We start from the raw sequence: 9,735 nt of genomic DNA, 5'->3' as shown, positions 1-9,735 counted from the left end.
AAAAAATTTATAATTTTGGTAATTTTGAATTAAAATTTTAATGCAAAGACATTTTAGGTATTTTCTCTCATCTCTCCTCTCTTCTCTCTCCGTCATCCGTCCTTCGGTGATACCACTGTGATACCTAAAAATATTGACTCTGTTAAACAAAAGATACATTGTGATACCCAATCATATATAAGATGCATTGTGATATCATTGTGTTATATCTCCAATCGACCACACAAACGACCTCAATGTGATACCCAAGCACATATATAATACATTGTGATACCATTGTGGTATCACCGAAGGACGGTGGCCAGAGAGAGGAGAGTTCTAAAATACCAAAAATATTCTTGCATTAAAATTTTAATTCAAAATTACCAAAATTATAAATTTTATAATTTATCTATCGATTTGTGGTTAAGATCATTAATTCATAAATTTGATCATTAATTCATAAATTTGATCAGTGAACATAAATTGGTCTTACGGGTCTCACGAAAAACCTTTGGTCTTACGTGAACTCAACCCTATATATATATAACAAATATTTAATTATCATATAAATTAATCTCAACCGTTAATTTGGTATAAAACTTGATTTCACATATTGGTTCCTTATCTAAAATATCTCACTTGATTTGTAATATTGATGGTAGGGGTGCTTATGTTGGGTTGATTGGGTTGGAGATATTTAAGCAACCAAACTCGACGTTTGCGATTTGAAAAATCTTAAACCAAAGCAAACCAAAATGCAAGTCAACCCAATTCGAACTGTACGAGTTGGTCAGGTTAGTCGGACTTGATACATTAAAATATTTTTCTAACTTCGAATATATTATTTCTTTACTCATAATTTCTTTTTCATTATCAATCATTTGATATAACTTATTCATACTTCTTACAAATATCACATTCAGTTAATTTTTTCAATTTACATATATGTGTTCACAGTTACTGAACATATATATGAATGATTTATTTTGTATTTCTCAATTGGAACTTACAATGGATTTTCTAAATTAAGGTTCTACTAGATCTCGTCATTCTTCATGAGACTACTAAACACACTGTAAAAATTTGAATACACACACTGTAATAAACTTGATGTGTTTTTCATAATACATATTCTTCACGTGAAAGTCGGGTTTTTCATGTGAAGATTCAAAGTTATATCGTCGATGTTGTTTTTACAGTGACGGTCCACGAAGAAAAAAAAAACTCATTCAAAGACTCAGAGTATGACGACAAGGACAAAAATACCAACCCAACCATTAAAGGGTATTAATGTACATTTACAAAGTAATTATTTATTTTAAATCATAATAAATATTTGATTAATGTAAAGTAATTATTTTTGTTTGGTTCATAATGAGAAATGAAAATGAATAAATTTCCATTCACTCCAATTTAACCAAAAATGTAATTTTGAACTTCTGGAAGAATGAACTCATTTTATTATAAAAAACCAAACAGTTTCTTTATTTTCATTCTTATTAATTACTGTTTAATACCCTGTTACAATATTTTTAAAATGTTCTTCTAAAAATCTAGTTGTTTTGCCCCTAAATTAAATCAGAGTATATTACAATTTTAGTCCATGTGATTTGTTAATAATTTCAATTTTGGTCTCTATGGTTTAGAAATTGCCATTTTTCATCTCTGTAGTATAGAAATTGTCATTTTTGTCCTTGAACTAATTCTTAACTTTTACAAGGGACCAAAACAGTAAAAATTGTAAACAAAAAGGACCGAAACTACAATAAGTTGTAAAGAAGAAGAACAAAAATAGCAACGAATTACAAACTCCAGAGACATCTAACCACTATCTCCTCCTTTCTTGTTCCTCCAATCAAATTTCGACATGTGTAAATTTTAAAAACGGAGATCACCAATACCCGATGACAAGAAGTTTACTACAGAAAAATTATGGCCTTTGACTTTATATCGAAAGCACAGGTGAAAATTGTTCAAGATCCAATCCCTCTACATAACAGTTTCGAATCCGTACGAAGCATATATAGAACGAAAAGTAAAAAAAAAAACTCTAATAACTCAAATCAGTGGAGAGAATCGGATCTAAAATAGCATCTATCACCTAATAATTCGATTCGTTGTACAGTTCGCAAATTCTCATCATGTATGCAAAGAATGATATGCCTGCAGAAAGGCGGAAAAAGGGTTACCGTTGCCTTCAATAATCGCCCATGCCAGAACCCATGGATGGTGTTTCCTTCTCGTCTTTGGGAAGTTCAACGATCACAGCCTCCGTTGTGGTCAATAAAGACGACACGCTTCAAATACCACGGAGATAAAGTCAATTTCCGCATTGGAAAAATAAAGTACAATTTTATCTATATTTTAGTTTAGAATAAGGGGCAGTTTGGTTGGTTTTCCATTAATTGTGTATGGATAAAGTTGTCAGTGTGGATTAAATCCCAATTTGTATAGAATGAGGTCTTTGTTTGGAGGGTTTTTTAATAGATGGAACTACGGAAGAATCGTGTTCTTTAACTAGGAGGGGTAGGTTTGGAAAGAACCTGGCTTTCTACATAAAACTCCCCACATAAGCTTATTGAACAAGTCACTATCTATATCATTAAGCCACCACCATACAGACATGTATAGATGACCGAATAAGTAGCTAGCCCCATTAAGTTCATTAAGCTGCTAATAAACGGGCTCTAAGTGTCTACTTTCCGATTTTACCCTTAATTATGAGATGGGAAAATTCAGTGCTTCCTCCATCAAGAGTAAAATTGTCATTAACTAAATAAAAAAAATGTAATATATTTATCTTTTTCATTGTGAACATTTATTTTGGTAAAGAGGGAGTAACCGATGGTACATTTATCATTTAATTGATTAGAAAGTGTAGTAATTACCCGTTTCTAAAATGTGTACGTTTTTTTTACTGTGTGGCCATTATTTTGGGACGGAGATACAAAGAGAGCAAAAACCGTAGCGGAATATAAATTTACCTTGCAGCATCCACCAACGCAGTCCTAATCACTTTCAGGGGGTCAATGATTCCTTCCTTGACCATGTCTACGTATTGACCTGGTTGCAAGATAATACAAGTACTCGTCAAGATGATGATGTGAAAAAAGGTCGGATGTTGAGCATGAATCCGTAGATGGGTGAAAATGGAATCAAGGTTAACCTTTTAGGGTGCATTTGATATACACAACAGAACAGAACAAAAACTTGTTGTGGCACGTATCGTGGGACAATTAGAATGGGACCGGATAGGACAGAGTAGGCCAAAATGCATTCTCTGTCCCACCAAAATAGGTGGAACAAAAACTATGGGAGACAGAACAAGCTTGGTAAATTACTAAACTCAAAGCCCCTAAACCTTCCCACATTTCTTTCACCCGCCTACCTCAGTATCGTCAGTCCAATATACTAACAGTTCCATCCGCATACCAAACGCACCCTTAGATAGAGAGTCAAGGCACAAGAGATCCAAAATCCATATGGAATACTTTCTTTGCTCTTATTTCTCAGCTGTGATTCTCCAAGTTCATTCACTTAATCATTTCATGTACAACCGAGTTAATATTTTTGGTGGGGGGTTGAGATATGTATATGCATGTGTGTGTGTATATATATATACAGAGAGAGAGAGAGAAAGAGAGAGGAGGACCTTTAGCAGCATCGTATCCAAGATCAGGGTTATCTTGCTCTAATAGTTTCCCAACAACGACCGCACCCTCAACTCCAGCATTGCAAGCAATTGTGTGCACCGGTGACTTTAGATACAGAACCAATATAGAATCCAATGTCAACAAATGATGGCTACACACGGTGCTTATTGGCGTGCGATACAAGGATATAAAAGAACTGATATAATCTTCCAAGTGATACAAAAAGACAACAAAAAAAGGAATTCATACAGTGAAGTCAATTTGACCAAGAGAAAGGGAGTATATACCTTGAGAGCATTTTGAATAATTTGAACACCAATCTTCTGATCAAAATTGGCGGTAGGAAGATTTTCCAGCTCCTTGGAAGCATATAGAAGAGCAACACCACCACCTGCATAAATGTGAAGTTACAAAATTAGAAAGAAAAACAAATAAGTACTGAATGATTGGATAAGAACAGTGTTCTTAAAGGTTCGCCACGACAGCCACCATGGTGCAAGGTTCATGTCTCACACCACGTTAAGCTTGTGGCACGCCATAGTCCAATGTGCGGTTTTTGTAACGCAATATTTAAATTTTCTTACCTTTTTGTGTCTTACTTTTTAGGTTTTTAGTATAACCTAATTTAAATTGTTTAATATCATTGACTTGTTGAGTAGTGGTAAAAAACATGTGTGCATATATATATATATATATATATATATATATATATATATATATGAAACACAGATATGCCTCTATAAGTCACGCCTTGAAAAACGCCGTGGCCTCGCCGTGGCTCCCAAGGGTTGGGGCTTGACCACACCTCGCCATTTAGAACCTTGCATAATAAACACAGATGCGGGAATAGCTTATAGAAGATATATATATACCTGGTACAATTCCTTCCTCAACTGCAGCCTTTGTAGCATTTAAAGCATCAGTAACTCTATCCTTCTTCTCACCAACCTCAGCTTCACTGGCTCCTCCAATCTGACCAATGCAGAAATCGGTTAATGATTTATTAGTAGTGTACCAACGCAATGCAACATGATGCAAGATTTTATTAACCAAATAAAAAATTAACGCAATTCTTCATCAAAGAGAAAAAATCCAAAATCAATGTTTAAACAAAATAGAAATTACTGATCAAAACAAGAATTAAACCTTCAAAACAGCAACACCACCAGAAAGCTTTGCTAATCTCTCTTGGAGCTTCTCTTTATCATAATCAGAAGTGCTTAATTCAATTGATGATCTCAACTGCAACAACAGAACACGTCAGGCACGTGATAAACAAATAGATTAAGGTCCAAAAAGCAGCTATTTGGAGCCGATTGGAAGCAAACCTGTTCACATCTTTCTTCAATGGATTTCTTGTCACCAGCCCCATCAAGAATAACTGTATCATCCTTTGATATTGTAACCTAAGCATATAACATATACACACACGTATATATATGTTCCAAAATTAGCATATATTGCATACTCCATTTGTCAGTAAGAAAAAACAGAGGTAGGAAAGCCAGAGTTTACCCTTTTGCAAGTCCCTAGCATTTCTGGTGCCATTTTCTCAAGGTTCATGCCAAGCTCATCGGTTATGACCTATAAGAAGTTTTTGAACAAGTATCAAGAATCAGAATACAGAAAATAGCGCTGTTAAAAGTAACAGAAGACATGAGAATCAAGATCAGAAACGAAAGAACCACCTCTCCTCCAGTGAGAGTTGCAAGGTCTTGCAAATTTGACTTTCGGTTCTCTCCAAATCCAGGGGCTTTTATGGCACAGACCTACAGAAACAATATGTCCTATTAGATTGAGGACATCATATTAGCAAAGAAATAGTCATTTGCGGTGTTCTCAAAACCTATTTTATGAAGGAAAAGAAAGGAAAGAGAGGGAAAGTAAAAAAATTCATGTGCTCGAAACTTTTTTAGGAGAAAAAGGAAAGGAAATGGAAAGAAATTAATCATAAGTTTCCTTCCAAATATGGGAGGAAAGGAAAGGGACGAAATTAAAACCCTTTAAAAAGATTATTAAAATTACAAAACTACCCAACTTTTCAAAATAAAGGATATATTTTTAAAAAGGTATATTTGTAAAAATGACATCATTCCTCTCCTTCCTATTCAAGAACATGAAAATTTCTTTTCTTTCTTGTCTTTTCCTTCCCTTCCGAGAACACAAATAAAAAACATTGTTTTCCATTCCTTCCTTTTCCCTCCCTTTCTTTTCCATCCCTTCTTTTCTTTTCCCTTTTTTTCTCGCCAAATTCGAGAACACAACATTAATGAAGTAATTGTTTAGATGATCCCCATCGCAAAATCAAAACAAAAAAAGGATAACAGATGATACCTTAATACCAGCACGGAGTTTGTTAAGGATGAGAGTGGCTAATGCCTCACTTTCAATATCTTCGGCAACAATCAGCAGTGATCTTTGATTCTGAAATGCATAAAAGTAGTAAACATGTAGTCCAGAAAGCACAAACAAGTATATATTATCGGCTATTGCTTAGTTCATTACCTTCAAAGCTAACTCTAGAACTTTAACTATAGCATTCAAGCTAGAGATTTTTTTCTCGTGTATTAAGATCAATGGATCATCTAATTCCTGTGGATAAGGAGAGATTGTCAGAAAATGTTGTTACACCCAACAGCAAATTATACAGAAGAAGACATAACAAAACCTACAGGCATTAATAATACAACCAAAAATCCAATTGACAACTCATTGGGCACCCAAGAGGGAATCCATAAATAATTACTGAAGAGAGAGTTTTAGTGCTTACACATTTTTGGTTCTTTGGGTTGGTGATGAAGTAAGGTGATATATACCCTCTGTCCAGCTTCATTCCCTCAACCACTTCCAATTCATTGTAGAGTGTTTTTCCATCCTGCAGTAGTTCCACATTACATTCATAACCATCACAGATAATTAAAACTATGATTCATGCTTAATATTCAAACCTCGCGGCCGGACTCCAAAAGAGTTCAAAGAATTAGATTTTACAAATTACCAAGTGAAGTAACATGAGAATAAATTCAATTCAATCCCTCTCACTTTTGTGAAGTACAAAATACTACAAGATGATAAAGATCATCCAATAAAAACCAGAAAATAGTACAAATCCTTAAGATAATACAAATAAGTCTATTAATCAAAGGAAACTAGAATATAAAGGAGACAAACAACTCAAACGATTGAAGCTTTAAGAAGTTTATACAGGTAGATATCTAAAACCTTCATAAGAACAATCATTGTGAAGTTGCAATATACAACAGGAAGAACTTTATGAAGCACTTACACTTATGGTAATAACACCCTCTTTGCCAACTTTCTCCATAGCCTTGGCAATAAGCTCGCCAATCTCTCGTTCTCCATTTGCAGAGATTGTCCCAACCTTTTATTACATCATACCAAAGAGTCATCATGTAATAGTTAGTAGGCACGTGTTGTATGTTCAGAGCAATATAACACCAATTAAATGCAAGAAACCAAACAAACCTGTGCTATTTCTTCGGATGTACTGATCATCCTGGCTCTGCTTTTCAAGTTTGTGACGACTGAATCAACAGCCATGGTGATCCCACGTCTAAGATCCATGGCATTCATTCCAGCCGCAACTGACTTGCAGCCTTCAGAATAAATTGCACGGGTGAGAACTGTTGCGCAGGTGGTACCTGAAATGTTATGACACCAAAGCTTATGATCATTGGAAAATAATCCCATTCTACTCGAAGATCTTGTTGGGTATTTAGGAAAATAATATCAACTAAACTTTAACTTTAATTATTAATTAAAAATAAACTCACCGTCACCAGCTACATCGTTGGTTGCATTAGCAACCTGCTTGACAAGACTAGCACCAACATTCTTCACCCTGTCCTTAAACTCGATACTCTTTGCAACAGTGACACCATCCTTTGTCACCTTTGGAGCTCCATAACTTTGTTCTATAACAACATTTCGTCCCTTTAAAAGATCAACAATCAAAATCAGCTGAGTTTGTAACAGAACTATATTAAGTATAAAATTGCTGCCATCTTCATTCCGAGTTTGTGACACAGAATGAAGATCAGATTATGCAACTAGAAATCTGCAACAAATCACCAAAGGGAAAAAGGGAAGCTACACGTACACGATATTCTTCCATCATAGCATATGAAACAATATAATAGCATGGCTACAATAGGCAGTTTTGCCGATGTTCAACACAACATTGATAACATCACATGATTTCAAATAAAAAGATGGAAAAGCAGCTGATGTTTATACCACCAAATAAGACTCTATCAAGTATTTTACCATGTCGTCATTTACACAAGAATATGCAAAAGAACTCAAGTCTTAAAGCCACAGTGAGGCCATGATGGGTCTTAAAAGTATCACTTATGGCCAGCATATGTGTGTGTGTACATATATATAGAGAGAGAGTGCCGTTCAAACAAGAAAAGTGCCCAAATAAGAGAATCGCGAATCATATGTAAGATCACATGGGATTCACGAAATTCCCCAGCTAACTCTTACGTTATCTTGTTCCATAATCGCAGGCCATTTTCATGTTCTCTTATTTTGACATGTCAAAAGTTTGATCCTCCCTAATATAGTTATATATAGACATGCTCCCTCTACTATGATAGTAAACAATTTAAATTAGGTTATATACAAAAGAAAAAACAAAGACCATAAAAATACAAATAGAGATACAATCACGGCAATCAGGAAAAATAAATTCGAAAGAACCTTGGGACCCATTGTGACTTTGACGGCATCAGCAAGCTCTTCAACACCCCTAAGCATCAAAGCTCTCGCATCCACTCCAAATTTGATGTCTTTCGCGGCGTAGTTCCGCCTCCAGCTTAAATTAGAGCTGATCTGAATCGCAACACGAAAGAATTTTCAATACACAATGCCACAAGCACATCGATGAATTACATATATATATATATATATATGTATACACACACACACAATAATATACACAGTATACCTGCTGAGCATTGTTTCTGGCAATCCTGAATATCAAAAACACAAAGTTCAACCAATGGTTAGTTTGTTGACAATGAACATACTTGCTAGATTAAAATGTTAATTAAAAAAAAAACTGACCTTGATTTGGATGCGAGATTGGCTGCAAGACGATACATGACGAAGACGGCGGCGGCGGTGGTGGTGGTGGTTGTTGTGGTGGTGGAGCAGATAGACTCAGATGAGAAAAGGCAGAGTGAAATGGATGAAGCCTAGAGAGGAGAGAGAGTAAAATAGTAAGGAAAGAGAAGGATCCAGAAGAAATTTCACGTAAGTTTTAGGGTTTAGGGTTCTTGGGAGCCCGAAGACTCGAATTAGACGGCGGCTATCTTCGCTTCTCGGGTTGGCTTCAGGATTCGACCCGTTAAGACTATTGGGCCTGGCCCACTAAAAACTCTTTTCTTTCGACCCGTAGAATATTAAACCGAGAGGGTACTTGGTCAATACTTTTGAGTGAACTACAAATTTCGCCCCTACGGTTTGTCAAAAATAACACTTTTTCCCCTGAAGTTTTAAGAAATTACAAAATTATCATTATGGTCGTTGATCCCTTTCTTTAAAACCGTTGAAAAGTATTCGTTAAATGAGATGTATTTTCGTCTTTTTATTTGTCTTTTTGTCATTCACCCTATCAAAAACCGTAGAGACCAAATCACAAAATCGATTTCAATTTAAACGGAAAAAAATCAATAAAAATATGTCAAGAATTAAAGTAAGACGTTTTTGCAAACCACGATAGCCATCTTATATATTCAAAACTGCATGGAATGAAACGTTTTAATTTTGACAAACCACAAGGACCAAATTTGTAGTTTACTCAATACTTTTTGGGACATTTCGATACTTGAAATTCAAATCTACATTTGTTATTAGAAGGGTACTCGCTAACAAGATATATTTTTATTTTAATGTTTCATTTTATCTGTCTCTGTATATGTTATAATACAGTTTATGTGATTTTGAGAAAAATATAATGTTTTATTTTTGAATAAAATATAAATTTGAAGATATCATAAAATTTTGAAAATAAATATATTAGTATCAAATTAACTATTTCAAAAAAAAAAATATGTATTGTAATTAATTTTAA

At 34.6% G+C, this 9,735-nt stretch overlaps 1 protein-coding gene across 2 annotated transcripts; it reads right to left on the bottom strand.

The window, feature by feature from the left end:
• Positions 1 to 1,902: 1,902 nt before the first annotated feature.
• On the bottom strand, positions 1,903 to 8,904 carry LOC112518019 (chaperonin CPN60-2, mitochondrial). 2 transcript variants are annotated; one of them, XM_025125525.1, is made up of 18 exons: positions 8,727 to 8,904; positions 8,608 to 8,632; positions 8,361 to 8,492; positions 7,430 to 7,589; positions 7,122 to 7,297; positions 6,922 to 7,017; positions 6,406 to 6,510; positions 6,141 to 6,227; positions 5,970 to 6,059; positions 5,324 to 5,404; positions 5,151 to 5,219; positions 4,964 to 5,041; positions 4,782 to 4,877; positions 4,508 to 4,607; positions 3,923 to 4,026; positions 3,635 to 3,740; positions 2,967 to 3,045; positions 1,903 to 2,279 (listed from the first exon to the last, which is right to left on the bottom strand). In XM_025125525.1, the coding sequence occupies exons 1-18, from the start codon at positions 8,762 to 8,764 to the stop codon at positions 2,180 to 2,182; spliced, it is 1,722 nt and encodes a 573-aa protein (XP_024981293.1). In that variant the 5' UTR covers positions 8,765 to 8,904; the 3' UTR covers positions 1,903 to 2,179. The 2 variants fall into 2 exon arrangements, 1 of the variants encoding a protein (XP_024981293.1); XR_003069772.1 differs by lacking the exon at positions 1,903 to 2,279 and having other exon boundaries at positions 3,635 to 3,786.
• Between the last annotated feature and the right edge of the window lie 831 nt (positions 8,905 to 9,735).

This window comes from Cynara cardunculus (assembly GCF_001531365.2).
Source record: "Cynara cardunculus var. scolymus isolate 2C chromosome LG 9, CcrdV1, whole genome shotgun sequence".
Classification (NCBI taxonomy): domain Eukaryota; kingdom Viridiplantae; phylum Streptophyta; class Magnoliopsida; order Asterales; family Asteraceae; genus Cynara; species Cynara cardunculus.
Note: the sequence above shows the minus strand (reverse complement) of the source record. Positions and strands in the feature narration are given on the sequence as shown.